This window comes from Arvicola amphibius, chromosome 13 (assembly GCF_903992535.2).
Source record: "Arvicola amphibius chromosome 13, mArvAmp1.2, whole genome shotgun sequence".
NCBI lineage: Eukaryota > Metazoa > Chordata > Mammalia > Rodentia > Cricetidae > Arvicola > Arvicola amphibius.
This window is the reverse complement of record NC_052059.1, coordinates 21,920,318-21,946,991: the sequence shown is the minus strand read 5'-3', so window position 1 is coordinate 21,946,991 and position 26,674 is coordinate 21,920,318. Positions and strand designations below refer to the sequence as shown.

At 33.8% G+C, this 26,674-nt stretch overlaps 1 protein-coding gene across 1 annotated transcript in view; it reads right to left on the bottom strand.

The window, feature by feature from the left end:
- The window catches only part of Dach1 (dachshund family transcription factor 1), a 364,433-nt gene that overhangs the window by 9,135 nt on the left and 328,624 nt on the right, over positions 1-26,674 (bottom strand). Inside the window, exons 9-11 of the mRNA XM_038310234.1 lie at positions 26,464-26,611; positions 23,484-23,627; positions 22,972-23,040 (exon numbers count right to left, since the gene is read on the bottom strand). Coding sequence (XP_038166162.1) covers positions 22,972-23,040; positions 23,484-23,627; positions 26,464-26,611 — 361 coding nt within the window. The remainder of the gene's footprint in view (positions 1-22,971; positions 23,041-23,483; positions 23,628-26,463; positions 26,612-26,674) is intronic.

Sequence of the window (26,674 nt, the reverse complement as noted above, 5' to 3'; positions counted from 1 at the left end):
TGTAGTTAGGACTGCATATGCCAATGTGTATTTGTTGTAAAAATATCCCCTCTGATTAGCTATGTTTAAAATAAATATTTGAATTCTTTTAAACCTTTATAACAAACAAAATAAAAGAACAACAAAAAAATCAGAGAGCAACCTACTTGAAGTTTGCATCCTCTATAAATAAGGAAAGGTGTATTATTAATAGGTCAGCTTTGATAAAGTATTTGTGTGTGAGAGAACATTCTAATTAAGCACTCATTAGTCAGAAACTAGAACCCATCAGGCTGGTTAATGTACCAGCAAGCCAGACTGGGGTATTTTGCACATAGGTTACATTGTCTTGATTGGAGGTGAGACCTCCCACCTCTAGCAAGCGGAAACACAATGAAATCTCTTATTACTGTCTGTTCTTTCATTCCTCTCTCAGAAAAAAGATGAAGAAATGGGATGGGAGATCACATCATGTGGGACCCATCTGAAGTAGCATGATAGATGGACAATGGGTGCTTAATTAAAATAAAGCACAGAAGAAAAGTGTTTCCTTGCTTGCTAAAATAAGATAGAACAGAGAACGGAAATCGGGACTTTTCAAATCCAGTCTTTTTATCTTTTCAGAGCTACGAAAGACAGGCAAACTCCTGTGAATAAATTGTGTTTTCAGAATACCTTCATGTGTTATTTCTGGGTGGGGGGGCATCACCAAAGGCGGTAATTAGAAAGGCAGCTCCTGTCAGAGCCTTGTTATTTTCTCCGGTTTGTAAGAAAGAAAGAAATCATCGTTTCAAAATGTTTAGCATTTTCTATTTTCTATACATGTCTAATTTGGTAATTTTCATAAAGGTTATATTTGTTTAAGGAGGTAATTGTGAGTGAACGCATTCCCAAACCTCTGAATGCTTCTTAACATATTTACACAGAGCTAAACTGAAATGTTTATTGAGTGCTAAGCTTGAAGAGGGAAAAGCAGCCTCTACTGAAAGATTTCTCTAATATATACTATTTTGAGAAAAGTGGTATTTATGAGAGGAACACCATTTCTTCATGTGTTACCCAATGCAGCCCTCAAGTGCTGTTTGACCAGTATGTTGGTGAGAACAATCACCTACTATAAATACATTGTTACATAAGGTGGTCCCCTCTGTTATCAACTTGAGAATTTATGGTGGGAGTTCAGTACAGAGAGGTGAAGTCCTAATAGATAGTACACTAGCAAAGAGACTAAAAACCCTGTGCTATAAATACCATAAATAAGGAAGTACACAAAAATCAATAGAGTATTTGAATTGGATGCAAACTGTAGGGAGGAGAGCTTGTGGGGTAAAGTTTACAAGCTAAGGACGAGATGAACATCAGTAACTGACAGGTACATCTGGTTCACACACACACAGTTAGATATGTTTTTGAATCTATCAAATGTTGCCAATTCTATTCCCACCCAATAACTTTAATATTTTTTCTATACAGCCTTGTTATTGTCATCCTCTCAAGTAGACAACATTGCCCCTGTCACCTCCTTAACACCCTTATGGTGATCACATTTCCTAAAGAGTAGCTTGTGCCTAATGACTTGTTTGAAATGACAAAAGTTTAGAATAAAAAAAATTAGAGGTCAGTTTCTAGACTTGCTCTATGAAGACAGTGACTTCCATGTTTCTAATGTCCACTGTGTCGCTGGGTATTTCCCCTTCTTCAAGCTGATAAAGTTAGGCTGTCATCTAGCAAACTTCCCTGTAGATTAATCTCCTGGGTAAATGGAATGATAACACATCTAGCTAATGGTTAGCAAAGAACACAGGCTCACGTTTTGAGAAGTCTGTGGCTGTGAGACATACCTCTAGCACCCACAGTTTAGCCATGGAGCCTTGGCAGAGGCTAAAGACCATATAGCACACTCTCATACTTTCCTGTAGCCTCAGAAAGACAGGAATTAAATATCTAGATAAATTATCCCCAATTGTTGCATTCTCCTTCTCTTATGGGAATTAAAATTGATGGCTAGTGTTACAAGAAACAAAACCCTCCTATAGGTTATAGTCCTATCAGTATTCCTCAGCTCATTTTGTTCTAGAACAGAGGACAGCATCGAGAGCTTTACTCCAGGACATAAAGTCACCAACCCAATCTCCATGTCATAATTCCCATTAGAAAATTTCAGGATCAAATTTCATGCCTCACAAAAGAATAGTTCCTTGATTATGGCAAACAAAACTAAATAAAATGTTCTGAGGGTTGATAATATAAAATTACCTAAAACAAAAATATTCATCTTTATACTGACAGACTGATGCTGTCTCAGGACAATACCGAGTATATCAGACTACTTTGCACTGTAACAGATTACCGGCCTGTCCCAGGCTGCTGTACAGCATTCTACCACAAGCTTTATTCTATACTTTCTGAGTGCAATTGCAAAAGAAAAACAAAACTGAGTCCCCATATAAAGAGAACATTTTTGTTTTAAAGTGGTTTATAGCCATTGGCAATTTTATAAATTCATCGTGCTTCTTATAAACCTAACCTTATCTCAGGAGACCGTGCTGACATCAATTAAATTTATGTATATTCTAAGGGTTAGTGAACAATGAATAATCAACAAAGAAGGCAGCGAAAATGTCTATTAAAACCATTTAAAAGGACACTAGATTGAAAAAGAAACACGCTATTAACTGTACACAGAAGGCTAAGTTCAGTCTGGATATTTAACTGATGTTGAGCTTGGTGATATCTGGTGTCTTATCATTTTGCCATTGTTTATATACTGTGTGTTTTCTAGTGGAACATACTCCATGTTTTGCAAAGTAATCTCGGAAATTCAATAAACCGGCCATAAATAATAACAAATGTAAGACACTAAATGCTTGCTAAAGTAGAGACCACTGAAAAGAAGTACAAATGTGCTCTCACAGACATGTGCACTGCTAATGGGCAGTTTTACATCTTAGAAATTGTGACTCTAGGAATGAAGAAATGCAGGAAATACCACAGCACTTTAGACTTTTAATCTAAGGAAGTTCCAGTTTGTTTTCAGCACATATAAATTCTACTAGGTTACCCAAATTCTTCATAGTATTAGGAAATAAACACAGAAGTTTACAAGGAAACATTTAAAGCATCTGATAATAGATGCACATATATTTAGTAAGAAGATAAATACTGATACATGTTGATTGCATGCCCACTCTGAAATTCTGCCCTGGGCCACATTGTAGTCTATTATTTCCATTAAAATTAAAAACTTGGGTTTGTTGTCACTGTTGGTATTGCCTCATTTTCCTAGCACTAGTAATTGTGGTGTGCATAAAATTAATCTATGTCACCAAGTAGATCATTACATTGGGAATGAAAAAGCGTGAGAGCATAGGAGTCGAGAGAACTTCAGGAATTCATTCACCTTATGTCAAACAACTCCAACTGAAATTTCACTTTCTTGCCATAGAAACTCTCTCTAAATCATTTTTTTTTTTTTTTTTGGTTTTTCGAGACAGAGTTTCCCTGTAGTTTCTGGAGCCTGTCCTGGAACTAGCTCTTGTAGACCAGGCTGGCCTCGAACTCAGAGATCCGCCTGCCTCTGCCTCCCGAGTGCTGGGATTAAAGGCATGCACCACCACCGCCCAGTTCTCTAAATCATTTTGAGACCATTTACACTTGTACACAGATATTCCCTAAGATATTCAATTAAAATCTTTAATACCAAACCTCTACTATCATGAGACAGACCTTACTCCATTTCAGCAACGTATTTGTAGTTATAAATATATTAAAATGAAATTCTTGTTTAAATCTTGCCTAATGTCCTATCTTCTCGTCAAGAATGCAGTGGCTTTGTGAAGGCTTCCCATTTATCAGGCACGTTTTACAGATCTCGTTTTTGTTTCATTCTTGATGAGTTCAGGGCTCAGTTGAAAATTTACAAAGCGTTATAGCTCGAGGCTGACATTTGTTGAGTCTGTTATTCGTTGCTTTGTGTATTAAGAAGTCTAAACACAATATAGGACTGTTTCTTTTCGGTAACATGTACATTTGTTTTGGTAATTCAGAACACTGTTGTGGAAGAGTGATTCCTTTCGTTGCCAAGTTTAAAGAATAAGTATAATTTTTATTTTCCTTTCATCAAAATAAGAATGCATTACCCTCTTCAATATCACAAAGAATATCTATGCGTCAGATGGAAAAGCTTACAATGAGAATAAATTATTGCTGCTCTTGTTTATGACTCTATTCAATGCACTTTGATTACTTGAAAGGCCTGATATCCAAGATATTGCCATATAAAGGATATCATGAAAAATACATGTCTCTTAATGCAAGAGTTGAATTGACGGTTTGTCGTAGCTCAAATCTGCCGAATCAACTCTTGCAAAATAAATAAGTCAAATATGAATTATCTAACATATGACTATGTATTTTTATTATCTAATATTCTACTTTCATATACATGCGCTAACAGTGAAAACTTTCTGGTACCAGGGTTTATTACCTTCACTTTCGTGGGCAAAATTCATTCCATCCTTCGAAAGTGCTATGAGAAAATAGCTTGTGTCATGTTTTCAAAATTGTTAGGTCATTTGTTACAAATGAGGATGGCAAAAAAATATTGCAAGTGTATTATTAGTTCATAGGCATTTGAATAATACTCTAAGTGCTACCTTGCTTCATGTACTTTTCTTTCAGAGAATTGTAGATTAGGGAATGGATTGAAATCATCAAGAATTTGAAGAAAGAGTCTGCTTTCTATGTAAAAGATCCTAGCTTCAGCGATGCCAAAGTTGTGCTTCTGACCCCAGCTCCTTCCCACTGCAAGATGCTTACTTGACAACTTCATCTGTATGCTATTGTTAGATAATTTTAACACCACCAAGCAAGCAAGCTCATTATCTATTCTAGCTTCTATCTCTTTGCCAAGCTACAAAGGTCAAACTACCAATCACTTCTTTTTATTATCATTGCCTAGGTCCTGTTATGACCTATCAGTTGAATTTCAAATATGTATTATTGTTGGATGCACAGAGATCCTTGTATTCACAGACAAACACATAGAGAACCAGGAAGTTAATCACATTGGTGTCCTCCTCAATGGGGTTGATAAAAATCAAATACCTGCCTCAAATCCAGAAAGTGAACAGCAGGTTTTGCTAAGGACCTGGTGACCTTTGTGTCATCTGTGGAAACAGACCTCACTCTTTAGCAATAGAGACAAGCCTCACCCAAATTACCCAAAATAATTATACCAGACTCTTCCCTCCCTGACCATTACCCATCCATAGGGGAGATGTCACTGTACTTTATGACCTAGACCTCTTTTATTGCAGAGACCATACTAGCTATAGGAACCTCTTAGCTATAGGAATCACTCTCGTGGTCACAAGTACTTAATAATTTAGCTAGTAACAAGTCTTTGCATTTGTAATTAATTAGTAACAGCTGAGCATTTGTAATTAATGTAAGCCTCTTAGTGATTATTTGGTACTGGTCAGTCAGGACAGCAAACATCCATTTATATATCTGTTCTTTTAAAGATGTTCTGTAAGTCATCTTTGCCTGCTATACAATCTAGCCTTTCTTCTTCAACGTCTGGTGAAATCTCACCAAACAGGAATAATACTAATAGCTAACAATATCTGCACAGCACCTTACAGAATGCAAAGACTGCTCACATATTCTTGTCTGAAATTTGCAAACGAACATGTTACAAAGATGTCCGTTGATGTCAATGCTGAGTCTTAGAATATTCAGTAACCAGTGTTACTGACCATGCTGTGGCACTAATTAACTCACTAACTGAGAGTTGGGATGGTAATGTGCTGTCTGTCAAACCTGTGTCATCAGAATGATGCCCTGATCTGAGCCACTTGCATTAAATTGGCAGGATAAGTGATGCTTTTCTAGTCTTTAACTGAATGGGATTTTATTCATATTGTACCCTGTAATTTTTATTTTTTACAATCTCTATTAGTTGTTAAAAATATGTGTTAAAAAGGAAGAAAAGTAAATACAAAGTAGGAAAAATATGGTATTCAGACACACTTATGCATTGAACATAATTATTGATGATTGTTAATACATTAATTATTGCAATTAGTAAAATCAATTATATTCCAAAATAATAAACATGTTTAATAATAAAAAATATTTAGAAATCTAAAAGAGTCATGGTAACATTATAGAAATTGTGCATACAGTTAACCCCAAATATATCGTGCAAAATAACTATATATTTTAAAGATAAGAACAACTGCCTAATAATAAAAAAATCAATTTGACTTCTTTGTTGATCATAAATATTTAACATAAATATGGATTTTTTGCATATCTTTTGTTTTATAAAGATATCTTGTAAATTTACTGGTTTGGTGACAGTTTTGGCAGGCGCCTTTCTGTGTGGATTGTTGGTTTTCAGTAAAAAATTGGTCCTTATCAAATTTCTTACAAATGAATAGAACTATACTTGGAATACTTTTCAGCAAGATAAACAAGAATTGGATTCCAGATTCAAGTATGCATTACCAATCTAAATATTTACACCAATTATTTGGGAAATGAACACCCAAGTGGGATTGCCATAAAACAAGGAACTAAAGTCTAGTTAAACTGGTTTGTTTAAATGAAGAAGCAATAGACAAAATTTAACATTTTCAATGTTGATTTATCACCACACTAACATCAGTTTCCATAAAATTTTTCCTGGGTAGTTCCACTTTATAAACAGTTTTTAAAGTAGTTAGTTGGTAACTTTCAGTAAATATGAAACTAGGGTTTTAAAGACTGTAGACTCTCATGCTATTCACAAAGTTCTTTAAACCAGTGTTGTTTAACAGCATGTAATGACAGCTCATCTTTCATAAGGATTTGCATGACTTTGGAAATATGGCCATCAGTTATTATGTTCAGTTAGATAATCTTGACTTGGACTAAACAAGGGTATGTTTCTGAGAGCCACAATATGGAGTTTTTCTAATTCAACTTGAAATCAACTCAATTAAATGTGACCAGGTGCCATCATTGGTTATATTATTTTATCTATAAAGAAGCAATAGGTATTTTTGTCTGTATCTTAATTTTTATGTAAGACAATAATGAAAATATATAAATAACATACCTGACATGGACAAAAATTAATTATTGTCAGATTTTGACTATGCTATGAGAAATCTCTGGTAAGTTTGTACAAATGCTACATGAATTGGTGACATTCTAACTAATCCTTACATGTGAAGACAGATTCATTTCAGAGAATATACTATCCACCCAATGAGTATATTTTTTTTTCATTTTACCTGTCACATTTACTATTTTTACAGTCACTGAGACTTTAACACATATTTTCACTTGTAGGACACATTGATAACACATCTTGAATTCTTTGGGTAATATAAGTCTTCCAAGTGCTGTACAAAAGTGGTAAATTCTTTAAAAATCTTATGATGTGTGATGTCCTTCTGTACATAGGTTGCTTTTATTGGTTGATAAAGTTTTTTTGGCCAATGACTTAGAAGAGTAAAGCCAGGTTAGACATATGACAGAGCTATAAAGAGAGAGTAGGCAGAGTCAGAGAGATGCCATGTAGCTGCAAGAGAAAAGACCCTAGAATCTTCCCGGTAGGTCACATCTTCGTGGCCATATGGAGATTAATAGAAATGGGTTAATTAAGATGTAAGAGCTAGGTAAAAATATGCCTGAGTCCAGCACCTAAGCAGCATTGATATAGTTTCTGTGTGATGATTTGTGGTCTGGGCAGCCAGGAAACAAATAGCAGTCTCCGTTTACAATCTCATGCAATTTATTTTAATGAATAATAATTTAATTTTTAATAATTTGAATAATCATGATGCTTCTTTGCAAATTGTACTACATTCTGTTATTTGTGTGTGTGTGTGTGTTTGTGTATTGTGGTGTGTGTGTGTGTTGTGTGTGTGTGTGTGTGTGTATGCATGTGCATGCTATCTACAGACATGTCTCTAAAGAGGGACAACCAGGCAGAAGTCAGAGTTTCTCTTCCTACCATGTGGGTCTTGGGGATCCAACACAGTTCCTTAGGCTTGGTAAAAAGTGTTTTTACGTACTGAACCTTAGAGCTGACCACATGGACATTTCTTATTTTTTGAAATATTCACAGTTGTAAAATGTCTCATGTAATACGAGTAATTTGAATTATATACACAGAAAGGAGGAATGGTAGGGAAGTGGGCTTCAAACTACCATCTCAAGTATGCCTGAAAATCGGAGCTAATAAGACCAGAGACATTGAATTCAATCAAAAAGAGTTTGTCAGCTTTACCCTGCTTATAAGTTAAATGATGGGATTTTTTAAATGTGTTTTTATATCATGCAAGACAACTATGCCTTTGACTTCTTGACTGTAGTTTTCTTACTATTACCAGAGAATAAAGAAAATCACAGCTTCAGTAGCATATCACAGTGAAACTCTGTAAAAGAATTTATTTTTGAGTCCATTTAGAAAATACAGGGTATCTTTGGACAGACAGTACTACCTAGGCAGCAAAGGTCAGTGGTGTACTGTCCTCTGTGCTTCAGAAGAGGTAGGTGAGGACCTTTCATGTTGACTGTATCTAATTTCACTCACTTGTGGAATTCATTTTTATTCCCAAGATGCTGGATAAAGCCTACATTGTACAAGTTTATAGCGCTTTGGTGGAGATACATAGTAAAACAAGTCATGACTATTATAACTCACATTCAGATAGGCTTATTAGAAGTATATTAAGCACCCCCAAGCCATTAAAATAAGGTCATTATGATTATTAATACAAGCTAATATTTTATCATGATGAGCAAACATCTACTTCTTAATTCTACTACTGCCATGACTTCATGAGCTTCAGAATTAAATGCAAAAGCCATAGTATGGAATCAAAGTTAAACACAGTACACCTGAATACATATGGGGATAATTTATTGGTCTGAAATTCCCCAATCTAGTGCTCTTTCTCCTAGGGAGAAATAAATAAAGAATGAGAGTCACATCCAATAATTTGTAGCCATCATTCATCGTTTTATAGGTATAATTAGTAAGCTTAAGTGGAACTCTGTTTAGAGATTTACTATCTCAGGAGTGTGATTATATATGAATTAGAAGAGTGTGTAGTTACTCCACACTGTATGATAATACAAATCATATTAACAGAGATTTGCCAAAATATAATTAAAAAATTGGGAGGCTCTAATATTTCCATCTTAAATTTGAGTAAAAGTGTAGTTTATCTGTTATTAAATTTATAAATATTCATATATAATTTTAGCTATAATCTAATTTTCTTAAGAAGTATTTTTTTAAATTGACCTAAATAGTGAGATCCATATCTTGTGAAAGTTTCAAGTGCCCTGTGGAGTCTGTTGTGTGTTACTTCCATCTGCCAGTTTACAGAGAGCTGTAAAGAAGAGTCTGCGTATTCTGTACAGAGAAATGCTTTCACTGACTAATTTCTTAATTATTATCTTTCCCAGGATATGTGCAGAGTTTTCCAAGAATGGATATGTTTGCAGATACTATGAAAATTGTGTCTAGTTGTAAAAACAGCTAACAATGACTTTTTCCAGTCACCTTCCTAAGCTCTCTGTTATTTTATGTCTATGTTAATTTATGTCAGGAGAGGAGAAGTTTCTTCTGAGATGTAGCGACTGAGAATCTGAAGAACTAAAGTTATTTACATACTCAGTGTTACAACAAGAAAGAATAAAAACATGGGAGTGTGAATCCAGGAGCTCCGGATTCAGAGTCCATGTGTATGTGTGCACACAGACCGTGGACACATCACACATGGGCTTACATCAAAGAAACAAATTGATGTTTTTGACATTCTGGTGGTAGCGGAATATCAGGAGAGGAAGTTTTTAACAAAGTAAAACCCCAAAGTCACATCTTGAATGCCACTTGAGGATCCTCTTAGTTCATTTTGTTCAGGACTGATTTCATGGCACTAAAGAACATTATGTTAATTTTAATCTTTTTACAATCAGTTTAATAAACTATGTTCATGTCAAACAAATTCTCTATTGGAATTTATCTGATCACTGATTCATTAATCCTCCTATAAATGATTGGATCTTTCTTTGTTATAAAGAAAACTAAACTTTGGTTTATTTTAGAAAGCACTTCTTAAGAAAATGTGATGACAGCGGAAAATGCCTTCTCACCAAAGATGAGTTTCACAGCAGTTCCAAAGTCAACTTAATTGATTTTATCATGTTACTAAACTTTGCCGGGAGAGAATTATAAATTTGCATTATGAATGTTCATCTTTTTAAATGTATGCCACCATTATTATCTGGGCTACATTTAGGTGATCAGAAACACTTCGTAAATGGTGATGTCTGTCGTATAGAAAGCAAGGCATATGAAAGCAAACGGGACTCAGATCTTCAATTAGGTATTAAGCTCAGGTGATATATATCCATGTGTCTCAGTTTCCCCAAATATTAAAGGAGCTTGCCATAGAAATAAAAGAAAAAAAAAGAGGGAAAATTAAAAAAAACAACAACATTCCACAAACCTTCAGCTGCACTAGGAATGAACCTCTTTATGGCAGCCTGAAAGGCGCCTACATCGTAAAGAATGGATGCCATGGACAGCTCGTCATTCCTCTAGCCTTATGTCTTTTTTACTTGCATGCTCTCTCCTCACATGTTCTCAGTTCCCATGAATACATATGATTTGGCACTGGATAGGTATTGTGGATTCCAACTCTTCCAAGGCACGTCTCTTGGTTTTTACTACGATCCCTCAGTTTGTGCGAGAAGAACCCCCTGCTGTAATTATTCAATAGACAGATTTAGAATAAACTCAAAGCTGGAAAGCTTCGACCAGGAAATACTGTTGATCTAGCAATCATTACTAATATGAAAGTGAATTTTAATGGATTTACTCCTTTGAACTAGCTAAAATATTTTCATCCAGTAAACCTTTCCCTGGACAATTGAACATAACTAATTTTGCTTATCTATACCTTCATTGTTTGGTATCTCAGCCATAAAAAGAACATTGTCATTGTAAGAACTGTTCAGAATTTATAAGTCTTAGTTCTTCAAACTAAAGAGCAATTTTCATTTACCAAATGCTTTGCCACCTTTTAGAAAGTGAGATTGAACTTTCTTTTTTAAAGTGTAAGTGCTGTTGAAATGATACTGAATGCTAAATGATGTGTTTGTTTTTCAGCTGTTGTAAGTCTAAAGAGATTTTTTGAATACTTCAATTATAAAAACATTTAAAACATACAAACTTGTGCAATTTTTATTTTAATGAAGATGAGAAGTTCATTAAAGAAGATAAATATTTCATTAGATCTTAAATAAAACAAAGAGATTTTTTGGCTTCTCTCAGCACAAAATTCCTTTGAAAGATTAATTAATACATGCAAATTATGCAAATTAGACCCATGCAAATATTTTATGAAGACAATTAAGGGAACCATTAATTACTGCTTTTTTTGCTTCAGTGAGATTCATTCATTTAATTTTAATTTCACTTTAACTGTTTTGATGTATAATCTTTCAGCTAAGAACTTTATCTTTCCTGGCGGGTCACTTAAACTTATAAATTCCATCAAGTGAGCACGCAGAAGTCTGTAAAGGTATTCTTGAGACTATGTTTAGTATCAAGAGAAATTCTTGACACAATGCACTCCCACAAACAGGGAAACTGGAAGGGACTGTGAGCTCATTCTTGGCCAAGGTTCAACTGTTGGAAAAGCAATTAATTTGCTTTGGCTGTGCTAATATAGGGGAATTAGAAAGTGGTGACACAAGACAATAGAAATAATTAGTTCTCCAAATGATGTTCTCATTAATATGGTTCGAACAGTAGAAATAAAAAAACATTATTGTGGCATGTCTGCATTCTGTCCCTAACCATGGGAGGTGGAATAAAACACCATAAGCTTTTTATATTTATGGTCTAATGATGGATGTTTAATTTTTTTCTGAGTGAATGTTTTATCAAAGGGTGTTAAATGTCATGAATGTCTAATATCATATGCTATCCAAGTTGACAATGTATTTTCCATGACCATTTGTTTGTGTATCAATTTTAAATTCTGTTCATACTTATTCCATATAAACAAACAAAGACAAGAATTCCTTGTTTGTAACTACAATAGAGATAACACAAATGACACGCAAGTATAATAGCCTATTTTATAACATATAGTTATGTTTCATTTTATAGAAATTATCCTGCCTCTTAAAGTTCCCTTAGATGTTCAGACTATTATAACAGGAAGGAAGGCTCTGAAGCTAGCGATTCATAGTGCATCCTGTAAATTCAATGATATAACTTATATGCATCTTTTACAGTATGATCTTTGATAAGCAAAACATTGATTATAAGACTCATTGGTTTCCTCCCTTGATAAAAGTAGTTCAAAATTCTAAACACAAGACTTTTAAGTAAGTTTCTCCTAAGAATGAAGATAACATTCTAACAAAGTTAAAGGATGTATTGGCCTTAATAAAAAAAATTCTCATTACTTCATATGCTTAGTGTCAGCAATTAGAATTATGTATTTATGATTACAATATCAGAGTCTTATTTAAATATTCTTCTCTGACACTTTTCTCACTCTCAGCTTGTCATCGACGCTACGATGTTGTGAATGTCACAATAGATGCATTTAGTGTTGACTTTCTTAGTGTTTGCTAAAAGCAGTTCATTAACTTTCTTACAAAGGTGACTTTATTTCTCTCCTCCTTAAATTCCTGAATGTCCCCCTTTATTCAATACCGTTGAAACAGATCAATGGTATGCTTTGTAAATTATGATCAGTTGTGAATTTTATTAATATAATTTGCTTAATCACTTTTCCACATCAGTAATTATGACACTAAATCAAAGCAGATTCATCATTGATCTTTAAGGTTCACTGTTAATATCATTCCCAATTTCTACTTATCGCTTTCTTTTCTTTCAGTCTTCTGATATCCCTAAAACCCTATCGTGAATGCATTTACAAACAAGCTAACTGCCTTCGCTATTAAAAAAGTTATTAGTATTTACAGAATTTACAGTATTAAGAATGGTACTTCGATAATGATAGAAATTTCTTCTCTCACAGTACTTATTTGCTTCTCTAAACTTGCAAATCGAGTTAACTTTGAAATCCCTGATACATGTCATACATAATTTCTGTAGGACTGAAATTCACACCCAATCCTTCTTTATGGCAATTTTTTCAAGAAAAATGACATGCTATGCATCACAAATTTGCTATATGACATCAAATATAAGGAAACAGTTTTACATAATGATAATGAATATGCTATATTAGTATTTTAGTGCTATGGCAGTTAGTGCTTACTAAGATTATTTTTCAGAAAAACTGGTTGAAGTAAAGCAAGTTCTTAAGTTTTTCCCAACATTCTATAAGAGAGTTTCAATATTTAGAACTTAAGGATAGTAACAAAATTATTTTTAATATTTATTTTTTACAGAAATAACAATGTACATACTGGAATTATAAATAAACATTAACTTAATACTTTACAAAATTTTGAATAGACATGTATCCCTCAAAATACTTAATGTTAATCCATATGATTTCTAGTTAAATGAAAAGTTAGCAATGATTCATAAGCATGGAACCATAGACTGCTTATTGGTTAAGGCCTACATTCAATATCACATTTTATTCAACTTAATCAATAACATCTTTAATTAATTAGCTGTGTTGAAATATTGCCAAAATCAGTGTAAAAGGACTGAAATAACTAAATTTCTTATTTTTTGTTTTATTCAAGTAATATTTTTCTAATACTTAAATTCTTAGAAGAAAGAAAGTAGTTGATGTATTCTCTAGGTTGTTAGTTCCAAATGACACTCCACAATAGAAACCATTATTCAATGCTGACTGCATAGAGCTATATATAAACCCTAGGCTATTATTATTGCTTTTTTTGTTTTGGTTTTATAATATCTATTCTTGCTCTTTTATTTTAGTCACATTTTTAACATGGAAAATTGGTATACATAATTAAATTATTTTTGTAAACAATACACAAATAGTTAACTATGGGACTAAGTAAAAACAGTATACTAAGTGATGACCAACTATCCAAAAAAGGAAACAAATATTACTTTTTTAGAGCAATAACAACTTTAGGGTTTACCAGTTGACAAATGTATAGTAAATATGTTTTTTTTCTAAGAATCAAGTGTAATATTAACTGCTAAAATATATCTGTGTGAGTACTAATGCCTATATATGTTTAATGCATATTAACCCTTTAAGATTGAGGTTTGGGTAATGAGGAGGCCACTTCTTTATCCTGGTTACCCAGAACCAAAATAATCACATAGAAACTGTATCATTTAAATCACTGCGTGGCCCATTAGCTCTAGCTTCTTATTAGCTATTTCTTACATATTAATTTAACCCATCTCCAATGATCTGTACATCACCATGAGGTCGTGGCCTACCAGCAAAGTTTCAGCACATCTGGCAGCGGCTCCATGGTTTCTTTCTAACTCTGTCTCCTTTCTCCCAGCATTCAGCTTAGTTTTCCCCACCTAGCTCTGTTCCTCTATAGCTCTATAGACCCAAAGCAGTTTCTTTATTCATCAATGGTAATCAAAGCATACAGAGGAAAATCCCACATCAGGTTTGATAAAGAGTGAAATCGTAAAGCAGATACTGAAATCTAGGAAACATCCTAGAACTTCTGTACTGTTGGTTCTGTAGGGATACGTCTTCATGCCCACATGCAACTCAGAGTTTGTTTTCATGTACAGGAAAGACAGTTTACAGCAAGCAGGTATATGACAATCCACTGTTGCTTACACTTTCAGGAAGACCTTTTCAGTTGTGAGTCTAAGGAGGCATCACGTAAGCACTGTAGAAGCTCGAGTCTGTGGTTGCCTTTAAAAGCCTCTGTTCAAACACGCTATTCAAACACACATTCCATAAGAATGCAAAGGCTTGTGTATTAGTGAGGGTTTCCATTTTATTTCCGCAAAAACACCATCATCAAGAGCATCTTTGAGAGGAAAGGGTTTATTTGGTTTTCACATACTGGGTCATAGTGTATTGAAGGAAGCCAAGGAAGGAACCTGGTGGTAGGGACTGTGACCAAAACCATGGAAGAATGTGGTATACTGGCTGCCTTTATCAGTAACTGGTTAGCCCTCTTCCTTATAGAACTCAGAGGAACTGTCCATTGTTGGCTCCACCCACCATGAACTGGATCCTCCCACATCAGTTATTATTGAGAAAATGCTTGACAGACCTGCCAATCAGCCAGAATTAAGCAGGCATTTTCTCAATTGAGAGTACCTTTTCAGAGATAACTGTAGCTTATGTCAATTTGACAAAATATTAATTAGGACAATATGTTAGGTAGAAACTGTATATATTAATGATGTTATATATCTATTATCAATCCACTACATGTTAAATTTTGGAGATTAAGATGATTTTTTATTGTAAGTATAGCTATTTTTAAATTATATTTGCTAATTTTTATTAAGAATGAGGTGTTCTCATTATGTGAAAATTACTATAATCAAAATATATGCATAATATCCAATGAAAGTAAACACTAAGAAAGAAATCAATGCTTTGCATTGTAAATCATTCTTTGGTAGTAATTAATTGCAGATTTTACTAGTAAATTTCATTTACTCACAAGGTTCTGGGGACTTGAAATGAGTGATATGGGTATAAGTAGTTATGCTAAAAGAGTAACATGTAAGCCCAGGCTTCAATCTGTGGAAGAGAAAGACTTCCTGGGCTTATAAATCTCTATTCCAGTGTAAGCAATACAACTAACTGGAAGAATGATAATCAAGGAATTAATTGCCCCCTCTGATCTTTTTTACCTTTCCTTTTAATTAGGATGTTATATAAGATAGGAGAAACAGCTCCATCAACATTCATTCTCAATCCTATTGCCTAATCTTAGTTGTTGACTTGATTAAATAGAAAAGTGCCTGAAAGATTGATAAAGTGCCCCTCAGGGTGTCTCTGTGAAGCTGTTTCCAGCAAGGAGGAACTGAAGAGAGGACCAACACTGAATGCAGTCCACGCTGGTCCTACTGAGTGTTGGTGATCTGCGTGAATTGAAAACAAGAGGGAAAAAGAGAAAGTTTGCCCAAGGGGCATCCTTCATCTTTGTTTTCCAGGTGCCATACACATGGCAAGTCTGTTCTGCATTGCCCTCACTACTGTGGTAGTCTGAAACCTCTGGAACTTTGAGCCAGAAGGAATACTTTCATCCTTAAGATATTTTTCTAAAATATGTACTCAGCAATAGAAAATCTGACCATCACTCTGTAATTCCATTTAATAACTAATGTATAGATTCTTATTAAATATGTAGTATCCTAAAGTCTAATTGAAAAATGTTTTATTCGGATATTTTCTGCATGCTAGAACATTTAAGATAGTAAAAAACTAGATAAAGCATGTAAGTTCAAGCTGAACACGAAGGCGGAGGCCTGTATTCCCAGCATAACAGAGGCAAAGACAAAGGAGCTGCAAGATACAATCAGCCAATGACACAGTAAGAACTGGATCATAGAACAAACACACACTCTCACAAACTATACACACAGAGAGAGACAAAGTACATATACATGTACACAACGTATACACACACATACACTAAGAGTCCACCAGAAACAAACATATGCACATACACAGACACAGACACACACATACACAAAATACACAGACACACACAAGCTACTACACACATACACAAAAATAAACACCCACACAAAAGCATACACACTCGCACACACGCACACACAGAAGCACATATACATACACACATATCTCTTCACTGTTTACAGTCTGATAATTTGTAGCTGTAAACTATCAGTCAAATAGATAGCTTCTGTTTTTAAGAAAAAAGAGGATATCATCTAACAACTGCAAACTAAATGCACTCAGGAAGAAAAGGCCGTGATGCACCAACTGGAATGCATTACAGGTCTAACTCCAACAAACTCCTGCTGCAACCTTTAATAAGCCATCTGCCCTCATTAAGCCTCAGTTTCCTCCTTTGTACAACAAAGAGTTTCAATCTACCACAATGTCCTTTCCCAGTACTGAGGCAATCACATCAAGAAAGTGTGCTTGGCATAACATCAATGTTAAAATGTATTTGTGGAAGAGATGAATAATTTAAAAAGTCAGCATGCATCTTCAAATATCTAGAAGGCAGAAAGAAGATATTTTTAAATTGAACAAAAAAGATTATGAATGTGAAGGCAAGCCTTTTATGTGTGTCATTGGAATAGTATTTGGTTTCTATGATCTGAGATCAGTCAAAAGAGAATAAAAAAGCCAAGTAGTTTTGATTACGGGTATATGGATGTAAATAAAAGAAATGTACTTTCAAATAAAGTCAAGATTTGTAAGCTTAACTTGCAGATAGAGTAAGATGTCAGAAGAACCACAGCTCATGTCTACATTTTAAGTCAAAAATGGTTATTTTGCCTTAAAATGACAAGATATTAGTTAAGAAATAAGAAGAAAAAAACTGCTATTAGGGAAGTACAAGTTTTGAGACATTTTTGGAAAATTTATGTATAATACATGTGAAAAAATAATACATACATGATTCTACAACATGGTAGAATTTGAGTACACACTATTCAATATTTAATATTTTTAAGTAAAACAAACTCTATAATAAATTGAGGTTAACTTATACAAACAAAAGCTACATTTTATAAGTATGCTTATAGGATAATAAAATATGAATTTAAAATAAAATATTTGATATAGGTATATATTTACATGGTCTGAATTGGAATTAAAAATACAAAGAATGAGTACAAAGAAAAAACTACTAATTAAGCCATCAAACAAAAACAATAATTCTGGGATCCTGGGAGAATATATAAAGTAATGCCCCCCCCCCTTGGTTTTTCAAGACAAAGTTTTGGAGTCTGTCTTGAAACTAGACCAGTTTGGCCTGAAACTCATAGAGATCTGCTTGCCTCTGCCTCCCGAGTGCTGGGATTAAAGGTGTGTGCCACCACCCAGCAAGTATGACTTTCTTTATCAGAATCATGTCATCTCTCCCACCTGCAATCCGTTTCTCCAGCTGAAAACCAGTCCTGTAGAATCTTCACATACACAAGCTCTAACACTGGTGCTTTTTTATCAGTGCCTGATTTGTTCCATCAGGGAATATGCAACAAGCCACACACACGACCAACACTCTGCCAGACAACAGGGTCACAGTCAGGAACAAAACCAGATAGCAAAAGCTCTGCCCCAGACACAGCTAAAGGAATCTGACATCGGTGGCAATGCACAGCTTGGTCCTGAGGGTAAACAGAAAGTTCCCTGCTCTAAGAGGAGGAACTGGATCTGAGCAGCCAATAGGTAATTCAGGGGCAGGAAGAGAGGGAAAAGGGAAGTACTCTTGCGCAAAATCACTTTTAAATTAAGAGTCTGAGGATGGTGAAGTCTACAGCAGAGGGTGTAAAGTTTTCCATGTGGTTGGGACTGGTGGGGGTTGGTCAACAGTGTGACATCCAGGAAAAGAGAAAAAAAAATTCACTGTTAGGAACATAGAACGGTAGGAGCACTACTGAGCAGAGAATGAAGGTATGCTAGAGGAGAGGAATGCCAGCCTTAATCCTTCCTCCTTGTGTACTAAGGAAGACAGATTAGGTAGATGAAAGGACTACAGGCAGACAGCTTTGGGCACTGTATTTGCGTTTCTTGTCAGGCAACAAATAAAAAAAAATCATATTATAATCTGATATAGCTAAAACATATCTAAATGAATTGAGGAAATGATATCAGCTTTCCAAATAAATAATATGAAATCATTAAAATGTTGTTGGCTAAGAAGAGAGAATAACAAAGGCACGGGATTTAAGTGACTAATGGTATCTGATATGGGTATGCCCATTTACAGTGTGCATGTGTTTCAAAGTGAAAGAAGAGTAGTTTGGGTGTGTATTTGTTGAATAACCAATAAAAACTACTTGCTGAAGGTTTGTATGAATTCTCTATACGTTCAAAAGACCTTATTAAAAAGGCAAAGTAGAGTAAGTGTTTCAAACTGACAGAAATTACAATAGAGATTCCTGTCACAATGCACAGCACAGAAAGACGATTTGGAATGCAATTCAGATACTGAAACAAGATTTGGATATTCATTCTGCATTTAGAATGGTAGATGGAAGTTTCTGTCCTACTCAGTCCTGCAGTCATTCTGTCCCAAAGAAACACACAGATGATTATATTAATTATAAACCAGTTAGCCTTTTAGCCCAGGCTTATTATTAACTAGCTCTTACAACTTAAATTAACTGATAATTCTTGTCTTTGTTTAGCCATGTGGCCTGGTTCAGCATGGCTCAGTGTAACATTCTCAACTTGCTTTCTCTGTGTCTGATAGGTGACTGACTCTATGCCTTTCCTCTTCCCAGAATTCTCTTAGTATGGTCATATGGCCTATAGTTCCTGCTTGGCTACTGGCCAATCAGCATTTCATTAAAATAATACAAGTCACAAATCTTTACAGTGTACAAGAGTATTAACCCACATAGAATCTCAACGAAACTTGTAAATTTTGAGTTAATTATGTGCCATATCAGCAAGGAAGAATTTTCCCTGTGCACTATAACACACTGATTTTACTAGCCATGAAAAGTTAAATGATTAAAGAATATTATTCTTTGGGAATATTTCCTAAACCATTATCTGTTCTTCTTCCCCATTTTCTTGTTTCTTTTTACTTTTTTGGAACTGGTGATATAAAATGTCTGTAAGAGACTGTCTAGTCAACTGAGGGGCTAATCTGATGCCAATTAACTGACATATGAGCAGTATATAAATACCCAGCTTCGAAGTGAGCAACTCCAATGCCAAGTGTGGCATTATTTATGGCTAAAATGTTAAAAATACATGATGAGTGTAAAAGTTGTAGGCCATATTTTTTGTATACCAATTAGGATGGCTCTATTTCAGAATAGAGAGTGATTTCTGTTATGGTTGGATTGGGAATAAGAAAACAGCTGTGCCTATTACCACAGCTGGGCTGGGGGACTGTTGGTGAGACTGTGAAGAAGGTTTATGTGACTGTTTGTTTGCTGTAGTTTTCATTTTTGATCCATGAAGAAACTCTCAAAAAATACAACGAGACCGGTTCCCAACAAGAGAATGAGTTTGGACTCACATTACTCCCCTTATCTGTTCTGCATTTAGACAGACTTCTACTACCACACACTTCATTGTTTGATTTCTCTAGATCATGCTTAATGAAATTCTGTTCATCACAAATGTGTTAAGTGAGTCTTACATTAAAAACAAAACAAAATAAAAACATTCAAAAGGCAAAGAAAGAGGAAAAAGAAGAAAGAAAGAACGAAAGGAAAAAATACTTAATGTAATGAAGTTAGGGGGAAAAACTTTTTTGCATTATTTAAGAGATCAGAAATAGGAAAATACTGCAGAAATGTGTACTTTAAAAAAAAACAGGGATGGTGTGGTGGTGCTTTCTTTTAATGCAAGCATTTAGAAGACTGAGGAAGGTTTAGATCTCTGTGAGTTCCAGGACAGCTTTGGTCAAGAAAGAGAAGGAAGAAGAGGATGAAGAGGAAGAGGGAAGGGAAGAAGGAGAAGAAGAAGAAGAAGAAAGAAGAAGAAAGAAGAAGAAGAAGAAGAAGAAGAAGAAAGAAAGAAGAAGAAGAAGAAGAAGAAGAAGAAGAGAAGAAGAAGGGCAGAAAAGGATAGGGAGAAAGAGAGTGATATAGAGGGAAAGAAATAAAGAAAGAAGAAAGAAAGAAAGAAAGAAAGAAAGAAGAAAGAAAGAGAAAGAAAGAAAGAAAGAAAGAAAGAAAGAAGAAACTAATAAGTATAAAAATTTCATCTGATAATATTTTTTAGATAATATTTTGGAAAATTCATTAAACAAAAATTATGAACGTTACTAACTGTTTTGGAGTGAAAACTGCATTTCAAAAACAATAATTGGAAGGAATATAAATGAATGATTTTCTGTTTAAAAAATAATCTTATAATTACTTAAATTACTTTTAAATTATTTTGCTAATATTTTGCTTCTCAAATCTTGAAATAATTTGGTTATGTTTACTATACTATTCAGTTGGTATGATTCTTGGTAACAAAAGGAAGACAATGTTTTTCTTTCAGAATAAGTAAATCACATAAACACAAATTTGGAATGTTCAAGATTCAGCCTCTTACAGCAAGAATTTAATTACATTAAAGTACAGATTTGAGTTTATGTGGACTTTAAAATATAAAATAAAATATGATAGTTTAATTAATTACCAAATTCTTTTTCCAGTGCACATTGACATATATTTCACAAGATATAATAAGCATATTGGGTGTGATTAAAAATTTTTGAGACAGAATTTCACTAAGTATCCCAGGATGGTGTTCAACTTGCAATCCTGTGCTCACTTCTCCAAAGTGCTAGGGACCATAGGAATATATCACCTCAACCAACTGAAAAACTCCGTTGCTTAATCAGTTCTCAATATTAACAATGAATACATATAGAGATGTATGTTCTTTATCAGATTTGCTTAGGTTCAGTTTTGATTAAATGAAAGATTCTCTCTCTTGTTCTCTCTCTCTCTCTCTCTCTCTCTCTCTCTCTCTCTCTCTCTCTCTCTCTCTGTGTGTGTGTGTGTGTGTGTGTGTGTGTATACATACACATATCTGGCCTGTCTTGAGCATTTTTAGAGGATTTTAACATTATCTGATTTAGTGTATGTACAATCTCCAGTGTAAACAGAATAGGGCTGATATTTCACACTTGCTGATAATAAAGATACACTTTTTTGGAAGGGTAACTTTTTATTTTTACTATGTATGTTCTTTGTATATGACCTCCTAAATGGACAGTACTCTACTGAAATCTATAATTCTTTTAAAATGAGATTTTGCATCTAAAATTACATGACTTTTTCAATCTTCTGCATTTATTATTAATCTACATCATTACAAATAAAATGTTTCCTAATATCATGAATAAGTCTTGCTATTTAATCATTGTGACAACCGGAGAAATAAATATTGGTTAAAAACTCATTATTATATCACTAGGAATATTTCTTCAACTATTGTATAGTTTTTTGTTGCATATATGATACAAAACAATTATATTACTTTTACATTAAGCCAAGGTTGACACTTTTAGAGCTGCCTGAGTAAGTAAAACAATTAGGATCAAATGATGGCCTAAAAATTATTGGGCTTGAAACATAAAATAAAAGCAGTTGGGAAGATTATGGCCATTAATCATTTTAGCTTTCCCCTGAAAGAATCATCTTGACTTGGATCAAAAACAAATGTTTTTCATGTTGTTGGCAAATTTGTTGTATAGAGTGGGTATCTGGAAGTAAGTGTTGCTTTCTGATTTGTTCTTGCTCAGTATAAAGGGCTCCACAGTATACCTATCTAGCTTTTCTGACACTTTAATACAACCTCTTTAGTATTCAATATATGACCTTACTCAGCAGATCTTCATTATCAAATAATATATTATAGTATATATAACATGTGGGTATCCACATAGGACCTAAATAATCTTACTGACTCTTAACCTTGAGACAGACTATTTTGTATGTATCCTCCAGTAACTGTCACAAAAATGAATAAACATGTTTAAATTTAAAAACTATCTGTATAATATATGACTTTATGTAGAGTAGAAATTAAAAGCCCTGACAGAATTAGACTGTGCTTCAAATGTTCAATAAAACATTTACTGTGTCCAAGATTAAATCATACATTGTTTAAAATTAATTATTCTTTTTTAATTGCATTATATAAACAGAAAATGACCTGTTAATTTAAAGAAAATCTATCAGCACAAAATGAATTCACTCACATAAACAAGCAAGATGAACTTGACCTTGTTTGAACTTGTTTTGATGTGGCCCAGATGGTAGGCTACATGCTTGAATAGCAGCCTAAAGCTGAGGAAAAACTCATATAGCAAGATCTAGATTTATAGCCCTCTGCGAATTCCTACCTTGTATTGTCCTTTCAGCATCTGTTCTTCCGCCGCTGCGGTCAGCTTCTATCTCTGGGGTCAGGGAGTCTAAAAACACAGAGTCACAAGAATGACATATATTTCATTTGATTCCTGTTGTCTTGAGAAACAAGAGCTACCTGCACAATTAAAGCCACGTAAACCTTTGTCATCTTTGGAAGGTTTGAAATAACTGTAACCATCAGAATGTTCAGCAGGTGTGATTAGATAGGTGGCATAATATTGTCCATATTACAGGTTGCAGTAGGAGTTCTTAGATTAACCTTTTATCATTTTTGTGTTGAAATGGATTTTGTTAAGTAGAAAAGCAACGTCAGGTCCCAGATACTGAGAATAAATTACAAAATGGTTGGAGCACCTATGAAATAAAGCAGTTGCTGAGTGACTCATGAGACCTGGATGCATACACACGCTCAAACACGTCCACATTGTCCCTCTACTATTACAAATCAAAGCTGCTTATGGAACAAAACAACCATGCATGTTCTTACCATTTAAGACCCTGAGACTGTCTGCGGAAGCTGCTTGTTTCAGTGTCTGCTCTGCTTGCTCACGGCGTTTGGTCTCAAATTCCAGAGCTTCCTGCAGTTTTCTCTTTGCTTTCTTTTCTTTCTTTAGCCTCTTTTGGACGATGGCTAGAAAAGAGATCTGAAGATTAATTTTCAGAGTATTTCTAATGCTGCTGAATTACAAACAGTAGATCATCCTTATTGTACTGATTTCTCCTTAATAAACAGAGTCTGTTTATAAGTAGAAAGTCTTGTAGTCTGCTACAAGTAGGAAACCCTCCAATCCCAACTTCACCTAAAATAATATCCAAGAAAACGTTAATAAAAGTCAACACTTTATTCTAATTTAAATGATTCCAGGAATGACTTTAATTGTTCAGTGGAGAGATATTTAATGGGGTTCTGACTTTAGTAAATATTTGTGTTCATTCATAAAGGAAGCTTGGCTAAGTGAAGTTTGTGGTTTAGTCTCTGCCCTTGAATCAGAGTACACTGAATAGTGTATGCTTTTGTATGTATCTCTCCTGGACTCAGGAGATAGTGCCTCCACAAATGCTATGGGAACAAACAAACAAACAATATCAATTAGATTTTTCATAATTTTTCCTTCAGATTTTAGAAAATATGGACTATTACTTATGTATGAGGAACAACATACTTGTTATGTATATACAGAAGCAGTAATTTCTTTTAATAATGATATTATATTTTTATGAGAATGATTCCTTCCTAACAAATGTGTAACATTATAAGATATTTTAAGAATTCATGTTGCAGTTTCATTTTTCTGGAATTACAGTGAATATAAAACCTCACTTGAAGTTATAATATACTACTGATAAAAATGTTTTGTATAAAAGAAAAATCATGAGATAGAACTTGGATGAGGTATATTTTCTTCTATTAGAAGATTTCAATAGTGGTGCCCAATGTTAATCAATAATAATAACAATATAGGTGATAAAAACGTACATTCATAGACTTAAACTGTTTTTACTCTGTCTACACATGAATAAAATGGAAAGCAGCAAGTATTGTGATGGCAAATAAAAGTTCTTTGAAATTATCTTTCTGGATAATTAATAAACACATATTTGACAATAGCACTATTCCAAAATTCAATTTTTTTACTTATAAAGAGCAACCACTCTAAGTTTCTTGCTACGCATAAAAGAACAATGGTTTTACTTAATTTCATATTTCATCAGAATATAAACTTAGGAAAAACATTTTTGCAAATGATTAATTTCAGTTTCTAATCCCCACATGTCCAATATGTATCATCACTAGCCCCACTTAGATGGCAGTCCACTAACCTGTTGAGTTTATTGTTTTTATATCATATATCTCAAATCATTTTACCCCCAATGGGCAATGACTATATTCTTATTTATGAAAAAATTGACGATTTGAAATCAATGCTAATTTACTCTTTTTAAGAGCAAATTTAATTGATTATCCTAATCTTATTCTATATTTTAATTTATAAATGTTATTGAATATTTATCTGTGAAAAGATATGCTAGTTTTGAAATATGTTTGTAAATTGCACATAATCATAATCCTAATACCCGGATACACAGCACCCAGCCATTGACCACTCAATTTCCTCCTGTGTGATTCCAGGACATGACTCAATGAGTTGTTAGCAGGATAATACACTTCTTCAGCAAATACATTTGTAGAAGGTAAGTATGGATAATTATAACTTTCAAATAATTATTGGAAGTTAGTTAAATGAGAGGTTTAAGGTGTCTGCGCATGCTTTGTTCTCTAGAGGGTAAAGGAATAAAACTGAAGAAAACCTTGCCATTAGAATCACTAGACTCCAAAGATTATTCTAGAAATCCTAAGATATATTTTTTAGTCTTTTATGTGTCTTCTTCAGACTAGAACAAAATAGAACCAGGCTATGTCATAAAAGGTGCTTCCACAGATTCTATTCGCTTCTCAAACTTCCTCATTCACTTGAAACTCATCTGTCACCAATGTTTACCATGCTTGAATTATTTTAATTCTTAAATCTATGCAAATTCATATTACTAAAAACCGTATATGCTGTGTGACAGTGCCTCCAACAAAGCTGAATCCAGAAACCCACTAGGTACTGATTCATAATATATACTGAAGCAACCTGGAAAATCCTAAAACAGACAAAATAATCTTTAAATGAACACATCAAACATGAAAGACAGGCAGTTGAAGAATTTATATGAAATACTTACAAAATTAAAGAAATTAAATCCCCCTTTTTTCAGTTCTTGTGAAATCATGTAGCTGAAGCAAAGGAGGTATTGGCTGCAGTCTTAAAATTCATGCATAAAATAAATATACAAATATAACTGACCTTTAAAATTATCTATTGATGACCAGTATAATATTTTAAAATAAACAATTTGGAGATCAATAATACCATTATTTTTATCCAATAAGAATTCATTTTGGAAAGTACTTTATGGACTTGACCTTGTTGAATGAACATGAAGCATTCTGAAGGAAAATTATACAAACACTTAACTCCGGTTATTTGCTCAGATATTCATCAAGCTTCCATTTCAGTTGATAAATATCTTACCAAACCTGCTTTGCTTGAATAATCAGTCTTTTCTAGTTTAGCTTTATAACTTTAACTTTTGAGGTTTTCAAAGGGCAATTGTAAGTTAGTGCAATATTCTTCATCGTGTTTCTCATCTTATCATTATAAACATAATTCATTAAACATTATAAGCAATGGAAATTATATGATCAATGATATAATAGATATATCTATTTCCCTGAGGTAGAAAACAGAAGAGAATGTGCTCATTAAACATTTAGAAATACAGTAAACTCATGATTCAAGTCTTTTCTAAGTTCAGTTACAGGCAAAGTAGCAAAAATGAAAGTATATCACCAACAGAGCAATATTATTTTATTGACTAATTCATTTAAATATTAGACCCCTGTGGATTTTCACAGATACCTCTGTTTTTTTGTTCCATGGCCAACTGCTTCTCCAGTGTCTCTCTTAGCTCTCTTTCCCTTAAAAAATCCATCTTCAGCTCTGTTTTTTCCAGTTGGACCTGTTTTTCTTGAGCTCTGGCATTATCTATGGCAACTTTCAAAAGGCCCTGTACAAAGAAGGTATTCAGCATGAGGATACTTTGGTACAAAACACATTTTGTTCACTACTG